We start from the raw sequence: 21,596 nt of genomic DNA, 5'->3' as shown, positions 1-21,596 counted from the left end.
TATGATACTAACCAAAGTTTGCCTGTCAGAAACTAGCAGGTACCATGAGACTACAGTCTGCCAGTAAAACACTTGATGTTGAGTTCAATTAAACATTTAGAAAAGTGCTTCTGCTGTCTCCTGCTATTCTAGGCATGTGTTGGACTTCTATCTCTCAGCATATGGTGCACGTTGCATAAGGCTTCTCTTCCCATCTGATACAGAACAGTCCTTTTTTTTTTTTTTTTTTGGACAAAAGAGGGCACCCATTGTCTCTTGACATCACTTCTATTTCCAGTTTGCCGCTTAGTTTCAAGGGAGCAGTTAGTCATGTCTCCTCTCTTTTTTTTTTTTCTAAAAGAAGCTCAGCACTAGAGCCGTTTATGAAATGTGATGTATGTACAGGGCTGATATTATCTGCAGATTTGAGCTTATCAGAGATCCATCTGTGTATGTTGTTTGAGAAGTATCAAGAAATGTCAGTACAGAGATGCCATGAATGTGTTTGATGTAATGTAGAAACTATCTCTATTGCATAGTTTGTCCACTAGACAGCAGTGATTAGCTTATATACCAACTGTAGAATGACTGCGCAGTCACTAGTCTTTGATAACCAAATGTGTTATTGTTAGGTCTTCCTTTCGGTTTCTAGATCCGACCCATGACCTAAGTTGGGCCAGGTTCAAATGATCTGTTTTATCATCCTCCAATCTCTTTAAGATAAGGTGTCTTTTTATCTGAAAATGAACTCATGCACAGCAGTTTTGTGTAGTTTTTTCAAGGGTTGTTATGAATTGGAGCCATGAAGACCTTTACTTAATGTTAAGAAACAAATAACAGCAGATATATTGTCATAGTCATTTTTTAAAACTCTTGATATCAGTATTAGTAAAAATCCAGTTTTGGTTGAGTTCTTCTCAGTCTGTGTGTGTGTTTCAAATGAAGTGCTTGTCAGATACAGCATTGTGAAACCCCTCCACCTACACATTTCCTTGTTAGAATGGGGGGGGGGCTGTGTCCAACAATTTTTGCAACTTTTCAAAACTGACAATCAGACAAGCACTCACACGTCATGCAGAAATTGACCAGGTGTGCAGAAGTGAGAGAATAGGAGACGTTTGAACTTTTCTCTCAAACTCTTGTTTGTTGTTCTTTACACAACTACAGTACCAGTCACCTTCTCATTCTCTTGAATGAGAAAGTGTGTCCAAACTTTTGACTGGTACTGTACATTCATCACTTTTTGTATACAGCTGAGTGAAACACTGTGAATGCATCTGAGGCGAGACAGTCTGAGAGTGTGTGTCATTGTCCTCATTTGTAAGATTCATTGCATCTCGATCCTCTCTGCTCTCGGTTCCAGTCTTGCCGCTCAGAACAGGCATAACACTTTTGCCTTTCGATGCGGTCAGACTGCACTTAGTACAAATTGTTGTTTCAAGCATGCCTTTGTCTTTAAAGCAGTTGTTTAATGTCTTGTGTGGCTCTGTAGAGGCCTGAATGTCATCAGGCAATGAATTTGACCGTTCTGTTTTTAACGTGTCTCCTGTGAACTTAATGTAAATGCAACACAAAACAGCTGAAGTACCTCTGTAATTACAGTTCTAGATGTACTCCCTGTGGAAATACCATGAATAATATGAGGTTAAATAATGTGCGGTATGCATGTCAGCAGTGGGCCTGTGTTGTGTCTCCGCACAGTAATAGACTGCGTGCACGCTCCGCACTGTCCAAAAATGATTGTTAAATGACTGTCTGAATGAAAATTGAGACCACAGGAAAATGTTTTGGTTAAACTTTTGTCAAAATGGACGTTACAGCTAGTTAATTACTTCTCTCCCCCTCATGCAGTTTGGTTTGTCTGGCCTGAGTGGAATTTAAATGGATTTGACCCCAGCCTCGCTCCCGGGCCACACTCAATCATCTGCATTTACTTGATCATTACCACATTATTCCCTAAAAACCCAATTAAGGCTGCAGCACGCTGGCTCCATTCTGGTCGTGTCATCTCTCAGCGGTTCGCCTCCATGCTCGAGCACTTGCTGTCTGTTGGATTGAAACTGAGAAACAGCGGGGCAAATCTAACTGAAAACAGCAGGACGCCGCTGAACCCTTTCCTCTGCTCCAGCATGTGTGCAGGATATTAAATAATAATTTATGTGAAAAATATTGCTGTTATTCCAAGAACGGCAGGAAGTCCCATCTGTGTCCTGAAAACAGTTCAAACCCTCTGACTGAAGCGCATTCCCCTTCACATTCCTCACCTGTAACAAACAGAGGGGGGGGAGGTGCGGTGCTGGCACACGCTCTGATATCTAATTCTTTTACTGTTTGGGCATTTATCCGCTCTGCGTTTGCAGAATGTTTGCTGGCATCGGTCTCAGAGACTCAGCGCCGCTCCAAAACCCCCAAATATTTTTCAGAAGCATTCAGAACAACGTTGAATGCTCTGAGCCGTAGCCATGGAAACTTAGCTTTCTGGCTTTTGTTGAGTGACCTTCGGATGCTGCCAAGTTTTTGAGTCTCAAAGAACACATCTTTGAAGTGTGTCCGCATTGACACTGTGGGGCCACGTTTGTGATTAAGTTTATTGTGTCGACTGTTGTTTAGTAGAAAACCGCCGCAAGTCAGTCAACTATACTCAGAAATCGCCACCTTGAAGTTATAATGTGCAATAACTTGAGTCTCAACACAAAGCATGTTGTGTAGTAGTTAGTAGTTCTATTCTCTTAACCTTATCAACACTGGACTTGAATGGTACAGATGGTACGCTGTATCTTACCTCCCCTTCTGCTTCCTCTTAGCTCATCTTTTCTGTGCAGAATTCTTACTTTGCTCATTTCCCCATTCTTATCTTCTTTATCTCAACTAACTTCTTTTTTTTTTTACTAAACATTTACCCAACATTATTTATGGCAACACGGTTGCTAAGAGGATTGCTTGTTCTGTGACAGAGAAGTGTCAAAATGTCCTGGAGCATATACTGATTCTATCTGCTCCCTCTGTGTAGACTTCTGTATTGGCATGTCAGTGATGTACAATCAATTAGTTTAGAAAGAATTTTACTGGTCATACTGTAAGGATGTGGTGTAAATCAGTGTTCAATCCAGTGTAAAGAAAAATCTTAAAGCCTAAATTTTGAGCTTTGTTAAATCTCTGGTTCAGTGCTGCTTTTTCTAAAGGAGCATTGCAAAAATCAGACCCGTCATTCAGCCTAAAGATTTAGAAAAAGCAAACGGCGTTACTTCTGTAACACCTGCTTCACCTGCTTTAACAAACCTGGACTCAAACTGGTCCAGGACTCTGCAGTGAGGCTCTGAACAATCACTAAACATATATCACACGTGATTCCAGTGTTATCCTCTCCACTGGCTTCCCATCACTTAGGGGATTGGCTTTAAATTTTACTTGACATTCAAGACATTACATGGTGGAGCCCTTCTGTACTTAAAGGAGTTGTTTTTTACCTCGAGCAGGAGCTTTACATCTTCAGAGCATTGACTGCTGGCTGTTGAAAAGTTGATATCTGTCTTCTCTGTCTTTTCTAACCTCTTTCCCCTTTTTCTTCTTCCTGTAAAGCCCAGGTCACATGTGTTGAAAAGTGCTATATAAGTCAAGCTTGCATGCTAACACCAGTAGCTTCTATGTGCACAGTATTTGACAAATGATTATGTAACTGTGCTGCTGAGTCTATCTGGATTTGAATCAGATTGATATGGTTTTAAGTGTCTGCAAACCACATGTGGCATTTGATTTGATCAGCAGCTGTATCCTGCAGTGCAGATTGTCAGTTTCTGTCTTCCTCTTTCCTCATGCCTCACCTTCATATTTCTAGAAAGAGAAGTTGAGTTTATTTGCAGCAGGTCTGTTTCTTTGCATTTGCATATTGAATTTTAAGAGGTGAATGTCAGATGGGTAAAATAAGGACACAGAGTCTCTAGAGAGGACAGGAAATATCAGCTGTAACATTTTCAGGTCATAAATAAAATGTTGAGCAAAAGCATAGATTTGTTAGTCAGTCCTGATCTGACCTCCTCTCTCTTGCCTCCTTTGCTCCTCCAGACAACATCGCCTACAGTTCAGGGCCGGTCCGACTCGCCGGTCTACACTAACCTCCAGGAGCTGAAGATCTCTCAGTCCAGCCTGCCGCCCGTCCCCTCCGGCTCCCCTCTCCACATCCTGGGCGACTGGGAGACCCACAAAGACCTGAGCGGCAGGCATTTCTACTACAACCGGGCCACCGGAGAGCGCACTTGGAAACCGCCGCGAACCCGGGACACAAGCAGCAGCACCAGCAGCAGCATCCGGGGAGACAGCCAGGGCACAGCGGAGAGTGAGGTGAGGGAGGCTCAAGCCAGTTCAAGCCATTTCTCTATGTGGTCTTGCATTGCGTACATGTATGAGACCATGTGACTTCTGTGACTACCAGAGAGAGAGAGAATCAGTGGTCGAGCGAGCTAGAGAGTGAATGGAGAGAGGGAGCCATCGTAGCGAGGACAAAGCAGTGAATCAGATAAATAACTAAAATGTTATTTTCTGATTGTTTCATGGCGATTGCATTCTAAAGCACAAATAAACACACCCACACCTCCGCACAAAGTTGCAGGAATGTACCGCATTGCTGGATTTGGTGTGATTCCAGCCTTAGTTGGCTTCTCATTAGGCTGCATCAACATGAACAAAGTATACACAAAACCAAAACATCATCTCCGTTTCCACCCCTGTTTAGCCCACAGGAAACAAACAGTAGGTGTGACCACATGCTAAAACAAGTATTTGGTTTGGATGTGAGAAGTGTGAGTTGAAGCCACAGCTGAAGACATGAACAGCCTGGAAATTGACTCTTTTATATGAACAGGCTGTGGTGAAGGTGTGGTGTGGTGGACCTCAAAGGACTTTTAAAATGTTGGTGTGGTTACTGAAGGTAGGGAAACAAGAATGCCTTTGATATGAGGAAGTCATGGTTTCCTGTCAGGTTGTCACTTCCTGCCTAATTATCCAACACTGCCCTCATGTGGTGTTTTGGTTTATTGCAGTATTATGTCAGGGGAATAAGGATGGCTCATTATATAATGTCATGTGAAGTGATGTTATATTATTAGTGATAAAACAGTTACTCGGTCCTCGGAAAATGAATCAACAATTTTGATAGTTGGTTAATCTTGATAGGACTCTGAACCTTGCTGTCTACAGTAGAGACTGCGCAGATGGGGAACCAGAGTTTCTCTTAGTTGAGGACTCCATCAGGTTTGTGGAAATTCCAAAAGGAATTACATGCTGCTGGCCTGATGCCAAAATTCTGGAGATGATTAAACTCATCCCTGATCTTACTGACATCCACCCAACTGCCCATATTATTATTGTTCATGTGGGCACAAATGATATTAGACTTAGCAGTGAATGAAGCTCCAACAGGAGACCCTAACTGACACTGTTCAGAGTCTTGGAAAGCTCTGTATTCTATCAGGCCCAATTCCCTCTCAGAGGAAAAGTTTTGAGAATTTCAGTCTTCTTTTCAGTGTTCACCAATGGCTGTTGAACTTTTGTATTGCCACTGGAATTGGATTTGTTAATAATTTTGACTATTTCTGGGCTTGAAAGGCCCTGTACAAGAGCGATAACCGTCATCCAAGCCACAGAGGCATTGACTGCTTACCAAAAACATTCTCCTCCATTTGCAGTCCCTATGATGTATTGGGAGGATAGTTAGCACCAGTAATATTCCCCACATGGTCTGGCACCCTAATATCTCTCTGACATGCTTGTGAGCTATGAACCAGCTAGACCCCTCAGGTCATCTGGAACAGGCCGTCTGGTTATTCCCCAGGTGTCAACGGAAATTGGTGAAACTGCTTTCAGCTTTTATGCTCCAAGCTGCTGGAACATCCTACACAATCATGTGAGGTGTGCTCCAACGCAATCATCTTTCAAAGCTAAACTGAAAACATTCCTTTTTAGTTGCACTTTCAGTAGTCTGGTTTGCTGGTCTTAATTATTATTTTATTTTGTTCCTACTTTTTTAAGATGGTTTTGAACTTGCATGTATTATTTATGCGTTTGTTTTAATTGTGTTTACTTAAGTCTAATGTTTTTTTCTTGTACACTATCCACATAGTTTTTGTAGCAGCAGCTTCCGTGGTAGCTCACACTCTGTGAAGCACATTGTGCTTCCACCTGGAATGAAATGTGCTGGATAAAGAAAGTTTTGCTTGCTTAATCATTTATATAATTTCTAAAGCAAAAATGCCAAACATTCTCTGGCTCCAGCTCTGCTGCTTTTCTCTGCAATATACCAGCGTAAATCATATATCTTTGAGTTTTGGACTGTTGATCTGATAAAACAAGACATTTTAAAAGGCCACTTTGAGCTGTGGTAAATTTGTAGTGGTTTCTTGTTTGTCCAGCATATAAACATAACGCCCTGTAAAACCACAACTTGTCCTCTTCACACTGAGGTCACAGATTAAACAAACAAGATATAACATGTTGACTAGTGAAACTTGCAGGTGCTGGTAGGTGGATTTCTTTACCTTTGGACAGAGCCAAGCTTGCAGTTTCCCCTCTTTTCCAGTTTTTATGCTTAAGTAAACTAACAGGCTGCTGACTGTAGCTTCATATTTAACATGCAGATACAGTATTCTTGGCAAGAAAACAACTTAGCATATTTACAAAAATCTCTAACTGTTACTTTAATCTATTGTATAAGAATGCATAGTATTTATTGTAGTTTTGTATGTAAAACCTTAAGCAATAAATCAATAAATATAGTGGAGTAAAAATGACAATATTTGGCTCTGAAATGTAGAGATGGACAAATACAGTATAAAGTAGAATAAAATAAGATGGACTCAAGTGGTAGAAATATGTTGCACTGTTATCCTGACTGGCAGCACAGAAGAACAGTGACATCACAAAAATCCCTATGACGTATCTGAGAAAATAATATTTTCATGTGATTTTTCAACAGCATTGTGATGTCTTCCTGGTGATTTAAAAAAAAAAAAAAAAAGAACTGTGTTCATTAAGCCCTGTCTCTTGTTCTCACCTTTTGTCCTCCTCAGCCGCTGTCCTCAGAGGAGAACTGCCACAGCACCCACTCCAGTCAGTCAGACAGCCAGTATGGATCGCCCCCTAGAGGCTGGTCCGAGGAGCTGGATGAGCACGGACACACTCTCTACGTCTCTGAATACACACAGGAAAAGGTGCAGTCTGCTTTAAGTTGTTATTTGGAGACTTCAGGGGATATAACAGTCTGTACTTCTCCAAGTCACTCCCTATTTCATCCACCTAAGCTTGTTTTTGCCTTTTCCTGGAAACTGACTAGTGTTTGTGTTTGCAGTGGATAAAGCATGTGGATGAACAGGGCCGGCCCTACTATTACAGTGCTGATGGATCCAGGTCAGAATGGGAATTGCCGAAGGTAAGATAAGCTTATGAACATTATCCGTCCATGTGCTTTTTGTCTTCTTACATCCCCTTTACAGTAATCTCCTGCACTTGAAAAAGACAAATCTTCTAATGTTACATAACCAAACACTACCAGTAACACACTTTTTATATGACCCCTTCTCCTCTTGGCGTGTAGTCTTAAGTCTGGTCTTGTTAATGTAAGTGGATGAGTGTCTGAGGAGCTCACACAGCAGCCAAGTTTGTGTTGAACTCTAGGTGACAGACTATTAGTGTCTCTTTACCTCTAATCTGGAGGCTTTAGAGCAGATCAGAATAGACTCCTTCATTCTCTGAGTGAATGGACAGTAGTGCAGACATGGACACAGTCTGTGCACCTCACTGGTGACTTTAGAAGACAATGCTGGGGCTGTAAGAGAGGTCCCTCTCTCCAATGGTGCTGTGGACAGTAAAAGGAGAGGTAGGGGAGAGAAGAGGAGAAGACAGTGAAGGATCTGCTAGAATAACTCGGATTTCTGAACTTTAGCTCTCGTCTCTTTCTCTGCAGTACAACATCTCCCCTCAGTCCGGCGAGGTTCCCAAGAGTCGCAGTCTGGAGAGGAAGCAGCAGGATCCCATCGTCCTCACTAAGTGGAGACACAGCACCTACGTCTTAGATCTCAACGATAAGGTAGGACACCATGAGGAGCTCCACAGGGCGTTATCAAAAATATAAATCTGAGAACTAATGTGATTACACAGACTGTTGGGTGTGATAGGTACTCTCGTTGTTCAGGTTCTCTGACAGGTTTTCCTGTAGTCTTTCCACTACCTGTCTTATTGGCAGCAAGTTTAATCCCTCAGCACTAATGACACTTTCACAAGGCTTAATCTTGTCTAGTCTTATTTGGGAATCTTGAGAAAAGTGTGTTAACTACCTTTGTTTTGTATGAACAGGCTGTTGTGAGTGTTATCAGACAGTAAAAAATCCACATTAAAGAATATGATGTGGTTTTGGTGTGTTGCAGTCCTCTGACTTTCTGTTGCACAGTAATTTCAGCTAATTTCTCTATACATTCAAGGTGTAGGGTTGTTCCCCTACTTCAGAAGAGGGTCAGTGTGTTGACAGTTTTCACAGATGTAGATAATCTGTTACAGCAGACATGAAGTCTCACAAGAGTAATAATTTAGTATTGCACTTGCATAAAGTTTGAGGGACATACAAGAGACAAATTTTAAAAAAGAATGGTCAAATTGGATGCAGCAGAGGCCATGATATCCTGACTTTAATCCCTAATCTGAGTCAAACTCCAAATCCAAAAACACTGGATCCTACATTTCCCATAATGTCATTCCCATTAGTATCAGCCAAGACAGGTGTCATGGAGGAAAAACATCTGATTTGCACTCTCAAATTAACAATTTGTGCTCACAAATGAACTGATTATGTACACACTTTACTATCTTGGCCTTGTTCTACAAATATTATAGTATCAACAGCTAGACAGTGGTAGCAGCTAACTTATTCTCAGAATTAGTGTAATACATGTGATAACCCAACTACATTAATACAATGGAAAGAATTGTGAATTTGTTGGCAAATCATTGCCAAAACACAGCTACCAGTCTACAGTATCTTGACATTAAATGTTCTTGCTATTAAGCAGCACTTTGATTACATTGTTTCCCATAGACAATTGGAATAAGATGTGTAGATTTAATGCAGTTTGAGGGTAAATATATTTGGAATTTTGCCTGTTTACCACCTTGTTTAATCCTATACATCCTTTCGACATAGAGTGGAGTCCAAAAGTCTGAGTCAAGTCAAGATACTTCTATTTATCATTTGATTCAAATGTAATGCTATTTTTTTCATTACAAATGATAATATCAACTTAACAATTTGAGTGAAAAATTGAATCTTTGTAAAATGCAGATGAATTTCAGAATATCTTAGTATTTGGTATGTCCCACTTTTGCTTTAATGACAGCATGCGCTCCAGCTGGCATGGACTCCACAAGTTTGTGCAAAAACTGATGAGCCATGTTATCCCAGCATGACTTGACAATGTTTGACAGAGCTTCTTGTGATGTCACAGAATGCTTGTCTTTCTTAGTCTTCAAGTGCTCCCATAAATATTCAATGGGGTTGAGGTCAGATGACTGTGGAGGAAAGTCCATGACAGTCAGGACACCTTGGTCTTCTTTGGTCTTCAAGTAGTTAAAGCTTCAAGGTGTGTTTGGGGTCATTATCCTGCTGTAGTATGAATCCTTCTCCACAAAGATGCAAACTAGAGGGTACAGCATGTCTGAAGAATGGCGTGGAAGAATCTCCTTGGTCAGGATGTAGTCATTTCGGTGCAGGTGTCCAACTCCAGAGTAAGCAAAACACCCGAAGACTTGAATATTCCCACCATGTTTCAGTGTCAGTTTGATACAGGGCGATATCATTCTCTCTCCTGTTGGTCTCCTTACATACACCCTTCTGTTACTGCCATAAATCTCAAACTTGGATTCACCAGTAAATAGAACTTTTTTTCCAGTCATCCACTGTGAAATGCTGGTATTTCTTAGCCCACCCCATGCGTTTGGCTTTGATTCCCCTCCTGAGAAGTGGTTTAGAAACTGCTACTCGTCCTCTGAGACCACTACAACACAGCCTTCTTTGACAGTACTTTTGCTGATTGGAGTCTTGTGTTCTTTATTTAGCAAATTCTGTCTCCGTGATGAATTTGCTTTTCTATCTGTCAGGGAACTAAGCTTGATGTATTGATCTTCTGATGGTGTGGTCACTTTTGGTCTGCCTGATCGTGCTTTGGATACAACTGATCCAGTTTCTGCAAAGTGTTTTAGAGTTCCATACACTGCCCCCTTAGAAACCTTTGATTTGAGAAAACTGAGAAAACCCTTGCTTAGAATAACAATTTGACTTCTGACACTTTCACTTAGTTCTGATGCCATGTTTCCCACAATCACAATGCTACTTAGTAAGCAATGATCTGCTGGAAACTTGAGGCACAGCCCTATTTATAAGAGGTGAACACTGGCCGTAGGTTGAGTTACTTGAACGAGCCTCTGAAGAGTAGATCAAATCCACCTGAGTGTCACCTGAAAGCATTCTTTAATGGAAGGGTACAACTCAAGGAAATCTGTACTTTTGTACAAAGGATTTAAGTTGGTCACTGCCACAAATTAGCTTGAATTTGATTGCTGACCTAGAAATAGTGCTGAACTTAAATATTTCTTCTTAATTTTACATGTCATATCTTATTGTGTTTTAAATGTTTCTGAATCCTCAAACTTTCTGATTATTTCCAGGTTTACATGAAAATATTTGAGATTTTCAATGTGGTCTCAGACTTTTGGACCCAACTATATGTAAAAATGTCAACTGTCAGTTTAATGCTATGTTCTGTTAATTTGTCCACACAAAGTAATTCAAGACCACTTTCTTTCTCCATCACACCTGCTGGGTGGAAGACATACTGTCTTCCAGCTTGTAATCAAGGCTTCGATCTATTTAAAAAAAAGTCTTGTCTTTGTCTGACTTTGGAAAGCTCCTCCAGAGCCACAAAGGACATTATTCAACTGTTTCCACAGGTTGAGTAGTACTCCCCATGACAAGCAAATTGACTTTGATAAATGTAAAATCAGCTGAGTGCTCCTTTGAAGGTACTGTTTTAGACTTTGTTTTTATTATTTAATGTGTTCAACTTTAGTGGGGAAAATCTAAACTAGACATGAACTGTTAAAAGGTTGATAACTCTCCAGTGTAATGTTGTAGTTTTTAAGATGGAGGAGAACATATTGGAGCCTAATGCTCTGGTGGTTTCATTGCAGTTCTCTTTCAAACTCTGGCGGTTCGCTTCCGACCCGCCCAAGAGGAGATTTCGTCTCTCTCTTTACCGTGACAAAGTTGGTACCACACAGAGCCTCTCCTCTCTGGCCCCTGCTCTAATCCAAAGATGATCTGTTCTGATTCACTGTCAGTGTGTCCTGTAGAAAGCTGTGTTATGTAGCGTTGTGTAAGATTCAATCACCAATCATGACAATCAAAGCCTGGCGTTCACTCAATCAAATATGACTGCATAGACAGGAAGAAAGCAACATCCCGGAATGAATATCACTGAATAAACACACTCTACTCAGAGATGTAAAAGCATCACCTCTGCAATACAAACCCAAATCCTAACTTGCCTCTCCCCCTTAATCCTTAACACGCAACTCAACCTTCTGATTCCACTGCAGGTTCCTGATCCATTTTCTGCTCCTCACTAACCTCACACCGACTGTCTTCATGTGACTTGTAGTTAGCCGGTAGTTACTAGAGACTCATCATGTCGTGCCTCTTGTTGGTAGGAGTGTGCTCCGGCGCCCAAGCAGAGCTCTCCAGACTCTGACTCCTGCCCCTCATCTCCTAAGCACCCCTCAACCGTTAGTATCCCAGCCTGCACTGCACCTGCATCCATCTCACACAAATACATCTTTCTTCTTATCTTCTAAACTCTTTTACATTCACTTTCTCTCATCTGCTGCATGCCACATCCTATATCTAACTGCATCACATGCATGCTAAAAAAAGAAAAATCTATTTCTACCAGCAGAAATGCAGCAATTTTGTCACTTTGCAGCAGTTTTAGGGCGCCCTCTGCTGGTGATATTTGGACATAACATCAGGCAGCACAGCCACCAACACTATCCCATTTGCTTCTCAAGCTTCAGCGTGTGTGTGTGTGCGTGTGTATGGATGTGTGTGTGTATAATGCATGTGTTCTAGCCGGTTCTTATCTGCCACTGTGTCTTTCTTCACAGCCCTCAGAGAAGTGTGGAGTCCTCAATGTCACCAAAATCACAGAGAATGGAAAGAAAGTCAGGTAGGAATTTAATTAGTCTACATGAAGCTTAGTGTTTCTGTTTTCAGACATCTGAGAGCCATAACGCCTTTGTTTTATTGTGACGTGCAGGAAGAACTGGACGTCTTCGTGGACGGTGCTGCAGGGTTCCTCCTTGCTCTTTGCAAAGGGTCAGGGAGGCAGCACTAGCTGGGTACGTATCCCATCAGCCCTCATGTTTCTGCCAAGTTTCTGAGCTTTTTTTTTTTTTAGCATTCCATTCATCTCTGTTATTTCTTTCTTCCTTATTTCTGCATAGTCTTCTGTATTCATCACCGCCTGTGCTGTGAATTTGTCATCCTCTGTTTATTGCTCTCTCCTCTTCTCTCCTCCTTCCTCCTCTCCTCTCCTATGGTCTCCTCTCCTCTCCTCTGGTCTCCTGTCCTCTCCTCTCCTCTCCTCCTCCTTTCCTCCCTGAAGTCTTACTACCGCAGTGGCTCCATCCCAGAGCTGCTCCTCACTCTTCTTAGCAACTGGAAGCGCTCAGTCAAGCCCCGTCCTGCTGTCTCCTATGTGAACTGTCGGCCTGTGCAGGCCGCCGCTGTATGTCCCCTCTCTCTGCATGTGTTGCTCCTCCTGACTGTCTTTCATTCACTCCTGCTTTGGCTAACTGGCAGACTAGTACGTGTGCGTGTGTGTGTGCGTGTGTGGATCTTGGATTTGAAGTTGGATGGCAATGTAAAATTGTGCCTCGAAAAACCTTTGAGAGTTTGTGAAATCAAATTCTTTCTTGATTTGGCAAGAAAATTTATAACATAAAAAGTCTGTGTTTTATTCTTACCAGCCTCTTTCTCCAAAATATTTTTAAAGCTCTGTGTGATAACTTGGCAGAAGAGCAACATGCTTGTCAGAATTCATGACCGTTGTATTTCTGATTGTAGACAATAAACAAGTGAGCGCTGCTTGGCGCTTGGAGATCAGAGTTGGTTGAAAACAAGCACAGCGGTAACAAGATCAAGCCTCACGCAAAAACCACCAGTACAGTCAGATTTGTTCTAAAGTAGCATAGATGAATCATTCAGGAGAACTCGTTGCATTCGACAGTTTTCTTATATTTAGAATTTTCTCTTTGGCACGAACAAAATTCAATCCAGACCTGACCTGTTGTTCCAGTCATGAACAGTCAGTCAGGATGTCTTGTTTGTTATTTAAAATGTCTTACTTGAGTATAAAGAGCTGAGTTAAAATATGTAACAGAAATCAGGTAAAAAAAAAAAAGTATACAATAAAAGTAAACGTGTAATTAATATTCTGTTCAACAATCTGCTGAGAAGTTTGACACAGAGGTTTTTGTTTGTTGCGTCTATTTTGTGATTGACATGACAGCTTACACAGTTCAGTAGTTAGGAAAATTCTCTCAGTCTGACAGCTGCCTCAAGGTCTGTATGTACGTCTCTGTCTAGGTGAACATCTTCTGTTGCACCTGACAGTCTAACATCACCTCTAATGTAGCTGTTTCCTCTCGCTGATATCTGACTGCCGCGTCCTCTTGAGCCTACGTTATAGTCATGGACATAGCCAGTCATTGAGAGCTGTAGTAATATGTTTATTTTTTCAGGTTCCCTAATATTGACCAATGCCACTGCTAAAATTGTTGTGAATGAAACAGAGCTGAACAGGCGGCCTTATAGAGCAACATGGAGGCATCCATAATGCTAATGGTCAAATCTCACAAACGTCACCTCCTCATGAACAAGTGGAAATCACCAGGTCGAAACAAGAAATTTATGAGGAGTTTGACTTGGAACACTCGTACAAGCAAACCTCACAGAAAAAATAAGAGAAGTTTAAGACTAGAATACAAAAAAAACACTCTTGCATGAGACCTGGGTGCCACTAAAATGTCACATTACACCATATAAGATTCAGGTGCAATATGTAATGATTATTAAATATATAACAAGACATTAAAAGTCATTGAATGACTGGATTTTGATGTCCAACAATCTAAAAAGAACAAAAGCAAAAAAGATGATCTGAATATTTTAGGTTTCTGGACTGTTGGTCGGACACAACAGTGACATTTGAATCCTGTATGTCAGCTTGGGTTTTGGGAAGTTGTAACGGCATTTTTCACTGGTTTCTGACATTTCATAGACCAAATAATTAATCGATTCATTGAAAAAATAAGCGACAGATTAGTCGATAATGAAAATCATCTTACTCGCAGCCCTGATTAATATGCACTTGACATTAATAACAGAACTAACAGTTTTTTTTTTGCCCTTCTAACATAATACTAAGAATCATAACATTTGCTCCATCAGTCATTGCAGTTTTAGTATCTGTCTTTTTAAACACTAAGGAACCTTGTGTATCTTGAATAGTTACACAACATTTTGGATTTAAACTGTTCATGTGGTTCCTTGTTTTTAACACAAACACGTCCTCTGATTCATTGAAAAATGTTCATAAAACAACACACTCCTATCGTATCATCTGTGTGTCAAACATCGTCTCTCACACTGTGTCCTGACTTTATTTCAGAAGTTTGGCAGCAACCAATCGAAGCCGGAGTTCACCGTTGATCTGCGTGGGGGTTCAGTGGAGTGGGCCTCCAAGGACAAGTCGAGCAAGAAGCACGTGATCGAGGTATCAGACACGTCAAGTTTAAAGGGATAATTTTGTCCAAAACACAGGTTATGCAATTCTGACTTTTTACATCTTCCTTTCCCAGCTGAAGACCCGTCAGGGGACAGAGCTGCTGATCCAGTCAGAGATTGACAGCGTCATAAACGACTGGTACCGGGCCCTCACAGAGACCATCAACACACATGTGAGTGGATGCAGTTGTATTTAATCTCTTTCTGTCTGACTTTCATCAGCAAAAACTTGGGAGATTACAGAGGGTTTGATTTTGAGTCGGTGCTTCTTTCTTCTAGACGGTGATGTGAAAACTTAACTTTGTTGCAGAAGTAGCTGAATATGGATGGAGTGTGTAGGCCTCAAGTCTAAAGTTAGTCAGAGCTGACTTAAATCTGACTTGTATTTAAAGTACATGTATGTGTTTCGTCCTGTGCAGGCCTGGGAGTCAGATGAGGCCATCGAGGAGGACATGCCTGAATCTCCAGGAGCTGAGAAACAGGACAAAGAAAAAGACCACCGAGACTCCAAGAAGAACAGAGGTGAGACTAGCTGACTGCTGACATCCCTACTATATAAAATCTGTTTAATGTCTTAAAGTAATACACTTATATCCTGCCTGTTTTCCTCAGCAATGAAGACCTCTGTGAGCATGGACTCATCAGACCAGAAGAAAACCAGGTTGAAGCTGAAGAAGTTCTTGACACGTCGACCCACCTATCAGGCCGTCAGAGACAAGGGTTACATCAAAGGTACTTGGACTCTGCCAGGCCACAGTCATAGCTCTGCATGAGAGACGCTGCTATTATGAGAGTGACAGCGTGTCCTCGGTCACCTTCCACTGGACAGATGAAAGTTAGAAATTAACGTGTGTTTGCCAATTTTCAGATCAGGTGTTTGGCTGCAGCCTGACCAGTCTGTGCCAGCGGGAGAACACATCAGTGCCCAACTTCGTCAAAATGTGTATCGACCATGTGGAGAACACAGGTATGAGCGGTGTACCCCAGCTCTCATTTTATTTCTTATTAAACTGTCACTCAATCATAAAGCACTGAACAGGGATGTGAACACAGGCGGAAAAACACGTTGACACAGTCATTCACAATGAATGAGAGCGATCAGCCGGTCTAAATTGCTCTAAAATGTGGCATCAAATTGATTTCTGTTTGGTTGAAAAAACCCCTGTGCTGTTAGTTCTTGAAACATTTTGTACATCTGCATCAATAGTCTGTTTCAGAAAGAAGGGAGTTGAATTTGACAGAAACTATTGTTTACAATGGTTAATTCAGTATACAATACAGATTTCATTTGTCTAAACTTAATTACTATTGGTAGAGAAGAGTTCTAGAGTTCGTAGACATGAGCAGATGACAAAATTCACGTCACTGCTGCATGGATGTGGCTGCCGTGAATAGGACTTTATGGTTCTTCTGACTGTTTTCTCTTCAGTAGTACAGTATGTTAAGTCTGTAGATGGTTGTTCATTTCAGTAGAAGTCTAAACCAGAAGCACTGTTTGTAAGGTTAAAACTGCAGCCACCAACTATCTTCAGTCATACAGTGATAGCATCTTGCTTATTTTTCTGTGGATTTCGGGGTCTTTTAGTAAATTTTCAACCAGGAAGTAAACAGCTGTTAAACAAAGTTGAGCCTCACCTGTAAGGCCAGCTACTGATTCAGTCATTGTGCTGAACATTTTATTGTACATCTCTATCAGATCATTTACGGCTAAATTTACAGTCATAAAAAGTACAAAACCAACATTGTTGTGTAAATCCCCAAATGCTCCTGTCAAGAGGTTTGACAAAACTAATCTTAGCTCAGCAGCGTTTTCCAGTGTCAGACTTCCTCAGCAGATGGAGTTCAACTCCCTAATGAGGTATAATGACACCAAAAACAGTTCAGACACACCAAGCTGACAGTCTGCCAACAAACATGGTTTAGTCATTGTTCAGCATCCATGGCGTGTCTTCACTTATAGTTTTAGCAGTGTCTCCATCACTGTCAGCTCTAGTCAGCCCTTATGAATTCAACATGTTCAACTGACAGAACAGTCTGTGTGAGACTCCTCAGTTTGGTGAATTAGTGATTTCACCCATTCAGTGCAGTTTCTACTTATATTTTGCCTACAGTCTTTTCCATTTTTACAGTGTTTGTTGCAACTTTCTATCAGATTTATTTTCAGTATGTGGTTGGAGTATAAAATGAAAAAACAAGTAAAAGAAATGAAACAATTTAAACATATTTTCAGTAGTTTGTGGCAGCTGTAGTGTTCAAGTCTAACAAAAGACTTGAGGTAGACTTGAGGCAGTGCAAAGCGTTTGATCATTCTGCCTTTGTTGGGACTGTTTGTTTGAGGTCACTTTTCATGTCTCCATCTGCCCACCTTCTCATCCTCATCCTGCAGGTCTCAGTATTGACGGCTTGTACAGAGTGAGCGGGAACCTGGCAGTGATACAGAAGCTCCGCTTTGCTGTGAATCATGGTGAGGCTTCTGTTACCTCTCTGCTATGTGATGGGATGGTTCAAATGTCTCCGATAAGTTTGGTTGTAGTAAACACCGGTCTTTCCTTCCATCAGATGAGAAGGTGGATCTGAACGACAGTAAGTGGGAGGACATCCACGTCACCACCGGAGCTCTCAAGATGTTCTTCAGGGAGCTTCCTGAGCCGCTCTTCTCATACGGATCCTTCAACGACTTTGTTAACGCCATTAGTGAGTAACTGGATTCATTCTATTCACTATATGACAAGGTATTTAGAATACATAAGAACCAATAACACGATCATCTGTGGAAGTTAAAATCCTTTTTCTCTTCATGCATGATTTTTTACCTAATGAGGCCACAAGATGGTGCTCTTCACATGTGCTTTCACTGACCGGCTGCCTGTTTCTCTGCTGCAGAATGCTCCGACTACAAGCAGCGAGTGAATTCAATCAAAGACTTAATCAAGAAGTTGCCAAAACCCAACCATGACACAATGCAAGTCCTCTTCAAACACCTGCGGAGGTAAGAAAAGCACAACAGCAGAAACAGCTCATTTACACCATTATTAATCTGCGTCATTTACGAAATTTTGTACACTTTTTAGTTGCTTTCCAGTGAAATCATTCTACCATGGTCACACCATTTCTTTGCCAGTAATGAAGTCAATCCTGTATTTTTGGAAATTTAAAACTATGCAGTCATACTTGGTTCCATTCAGGGCTGAGTACTGAACCCCAATACATATTATTATGTGCCAGAATGTGTCTGTAGCAGCAACGTTCTTAGACTTGTTTTCTTCTCAGTTTTCTGATTTTTAAATCAGGAAACTTCAGACGATATTTGTAGGCAAAGTTGTTTATCTAACAATAATGCATTGAACATCAAAAATTTAACATATGTTTTTATTTCCTCAAAGTATGGTTCCAAACAATATTTTTTTGGTATTGATTATTGACACTGATGTCTAACATTTTAAAACAACCTAAAATAGGCTTTTTCACACGTATCTGCTGAAAGAGGAAAGTTTATCTGTGTTCACCTTAAATCTCAGTTTACATGTAACTACGAGCAGGATTTGTGACATCTCAACTAGTTTGAAGTCAATCATGGTCCAATATTCAACTTACACAAGTGTGATGTAGAAACTTAAAGCCTCCAGTGCACAAACATTAAAGTGCAGTAAGAGACATCTTGTGTCCAGCAGTTCAACTTTTGAAATGAAAAATATTTGCATATTAATAGATTCTGGATTTTTTTAATGAGGGAGGAGGAGAAGATGTCATTTTAAGGATTTCTAACATTAATATTCTTCCAGTTTAATCACCTTGCATTAAGGTTTCTCTACAGCTCTACTTCCACTACATGTGGTGCTTGAGATGATACTACCTCTGTCAGCTCTACCTCAACAACATGTCAGACTGTTTCCATTAACTCTTTAACCCCTCGCTCACTGACTTAAATGAGTTTCCAACACTGGCATCATAAATGGCACTGACAGTATCTCACTTGTACCAACTGCTGTTTGAGAGATGTGTGTGTTTACCTTTCCTCTGACTGATCAGCCTGTGGGCAAACACAAACTACAGCCAGGTTTAACGTGTATTCTTAGCCCACTGCAGCCAGCGGCAATATCATACGTTCACAATGACATTTGCCTAGGTTTCCAATTTGCATTTATATGGCACTGTGTTTGCTGTAATTCAGTACCTATGAAGTGGTGTTTCTTGAGGAAATTTATAGCATGACATTCAGTGTATGGAGGTCCGCGTATATCAGCAGGCGGATTTAATCTTCTTTTTTTTCTCCCTTCCATGAATATGTTATTGTTTTCTGCATCTGCATGCAAGGATGTAGATTCTATTTAAAAAGGCTATTATGCTCTAGCCTGCAGCGTTCAGTAGTGTTAGCGAGTGTGTGTTGTGAGGCTTGCCTCAGCGCTCGATCTCGAGCCCTCGAGATGTGTGTAAAGACTGTAGGAGTCCTTGTAATGATGTTTTTCTAGATGAGACCCTGAAGCTGCGCTGAAACCATAGTATTGACAAACAAGTACAGTCTTAGCTAAAGCCATTTCTAACACATTCCATCTTTAAATTCCTGGTTGTTCTACTTCTCTTTCCCCCCCCTCAGGGTGATTGACCACGGAGAGGCCAACCGCATGACCACCCAGAGCGTGGCCATCGTGTTCGGACCCACACTGCTCCGACCAGAGACCGAGACGGGCAACATCGCGGTCCACATGGTGTACCAGAACCAGATAGTGGAGCTCATACTGCTAGAGTACGAAAGCATCTTCGGCAGGTAGAGGTGTCCGCTGAGAAGAAGGGCGCCGGGCTTTTCAAACACGAACTTCTTTTCCTTTTTTCCCCCTTTTCTTTGACTGAGCTGAACATTGCTGTGGACCAAGCAGTTGGGAGAAAAAAAAATATCACTCATTTACATGACAGTTTACAAAAGCGTGACAAGACGTTGCACTTAAGAGTTTTGCAGATGAATTTAAAAAAAAAAGGTGTACAGATATCACTTTTCAGTTGCCATCCCTGCTGCGAGTAGCAGGCCAGATGACGGACAGTGTAGTTCAGAGTGATGCCGTGGTGACGTCCGTGTGATTTGGTGGATTTGAGTATTCAGGTGTTTTTCACATACACTGGATCCCTGTGGCCAGTAATTTGAGCTTCGACCCCGCGCCTCCTCGCGGAGAGGCGCGTCCGGTGCCGCTCCCGTGGCATCAAAGGCCGAACTGACCGCCGCATCTGACAGCGACCTCATGACCCCCCCACTGAAGGAATGAGCTGAATCAGAACTGGATACCTTTTCTGTGTCGTGAAGCTTTGTCTGTGATGTGTAAGCCCCGTGTGGTTCTGGATCAGGTGGGAAAAATAATCAGTGTTACATTAACGGACTGTGTTTTGGCACTTGGATGAACTGGAGCAGAGTTACAGATTGTGTCCCCCCCCCCCCCCCCCCACACACACAATCCCACTTACCTTAGCGGCACCACCACCCCTCCCTCACCCCCCCCCACCCAATTCTCCCCTTTAACAGTGTTAACCATTAACCCTGCGACATGAGCGTCCCGTGACTCGAGTGGTGGAGGACAAACCTGTGTTTGTTTGTGTGAGTGAATTAACCTAAATGGAATAAAGCCTGAGCAGAAGCATCCTTCGTCTTGCCACTTTGTACAAACTGTGTGTCGTGTAGTCTAAACGTGCTTTGGTAAAGTTTCCGTTAAGCTGCGGGGTCGTCGTCTGTGCTCCTTTATGAACTCAAGTACGCTTCAGTGTTGGTTTCTTGAGTGGCAGGAAACATCACTGAGGTCCTGGTGTTACTGGAAAACAACAGTGGATTTCTGGGAGCTGCAATGTTAACCATTTCACATGAATTGTTTCTGAGTGTTGGACTGATGACCCTCCTCCTCAGTCTCTACTAAGCTAATATTAAAGAGTATTAATGAAGGGAGATGGTACTGAGAATATTTCAAAGGTTGATGTATGGGAGTGTATGAGTGTTAGAATGCTAAGAAGAGCCTTTAAAAACTGTTCAGAGCATATGTACAGTGACAGAAACTAGTTGTTAAAAAGTGTTATAGTGACTGAGGTGTGTATGCTTTGATGGTGAACTTTTGATTTTGTAAATTTGAATTAAAACATGACAATACACAGATTATGAAAAAGAAAAAAACACACGATTGACTGTTACTTTTGTTTGAAGGTGTATCTGGAGTGTTTGCGCATGGTCAGCTGCACATTTTGAATGTAATTTTCAGGCTAACTGCTGTTTGTGAAATTGCTCTGTCTAATAAAAAAAGACAAACTAAATGCTCAGAGTCCTGAGAGTGTATTCTCTGTCAGAATGAATGTGAAGCTAAACGGTCGTCATGGACAGAGACGATAAAGAAAGAAAGGTGAGTCTGCTGTTTATATTCTATGCAAGATTTTCCTAAAAAGAACAAAACAATGTATAGACTCACATGTTTATTTGTGCTTTAGGTCATAACCACCATGAAACAATCAGAAAATAATGTTTTATTTATCTGATTCACGGCTTTGTTCTCGCCAGCGTCGCTCACTGTCTTCATTCACTCTCTGGCTCACTCAACCACTGCTGCACTCTCTCTTTCTTTCTTTCTTTCTTTCTCTGTCTCACTCTCTCTCACTCGCTCATTGGGAGGAGGGGCCAACTTTGAATGCCGTGTGTTTACATACACCAACCAACAAATCCTGCATAGTATACCTTTAACCTTCAATCAACTCTAAAGCTTCACCTTTTCCC

General features: G+C 41.4%; 1 protein-coding gene across 8 annotated transcripts in view; it reads left to right on the top strand.

Moving 5' to 3' along the window:
• arhgap12b (Rho GTPase activating protein 12b) overlaps positions 1-21,142 on the top strand; it is a 62,957-nt gene extending 41,815 nt beyond the window's left edge. Inside the window, exons 3-20 of one of the 8 annotated variants that reach the window (XM_044339827.1) lie at positions 4,042-4,317; positions 7,041-7,181; positions 7,319-7,399; positions 7,934-8,056; positions 11,206-11,280; positions 11,725-11,799; positions 12,178-12,239; positions 12,330-12,411; positions 12,678-12,800; positions 14,745-14,849; positions 14,935-15,033; positions 15,280-15,382; positions 15,473-15,592; positions 15,729-15,827; positions 17,247-17,324; positions 17,420-17,554; positions 17,744-17,849; positions 19,455-21,142. In XM_044339827.1, the coding sequence (XP_044195762.1) occupies positions 4,042-4,317; positions 7,041-7,181; positions 7,319-7,399; positions 7,934-8,056; positions 11,206-11,280; positions 11,725-11,799; positions 12,178-12,239; positions 12,330-12,411; positions 12,678-12,800; positions 14,745-14,849; positions 14,935-15,033; positions 15,280-15,382; positions 15,473-15,592; positions 15,729-15,827; positions 17,247-17,324; positions 17,420-17,554; positions 17,744-17,849; positions 19,455-19,629 (2,058 nt within the window). In that variant the 3' untranslated portion in view covers positions 19,630-21,142. The remainder of the gene's footprint in view (positions 1-4,041; positions 4,318-7,040; positions 7,182-7,318; positions 7,400-7,933; positions 8,057-11,205; positions 11,281-11,724; positions 11,800-12,177; positions 12,240-12,329; positions 12,412-12,677; positions 12,801-14,744; positions 14,850-14,934; positions 15,034-15,279; positions 15,383-15,472; positions 15,593-15,728; positions 15,828-17,246; positions 17,325-17,419; positions 17,555-17,743; positions 17,850-19,454) is intronic. The other 7 variants (XM_044339828.1, XM_044339830.1, XM_044339829.1 and 4 more) reach the window with 7 other exon arrangements.
• Positions 21,143-21,596: the final 454 nt, after the last annotated feature.

The sequence above is a fragment of the Thunnus albacares genome, chromosome 21 (genome assembly GCF_914725855.1).
Source record: "Thunnus albacares chromosome 21, fThuAlb1.1, whole genome shotgun sequence".
Lineage (NCBI taxonomy): Eukaryota > Metazoa > Chordata > Actinopteri > Scombriformes > Scombridae > Thunnus > Thunnus albacares.
The sequence above is the reverse complement of the archived record's forward strand: the minus strand, read 5'-3'. Positions and strand labels throughout refer to the sequence as shown.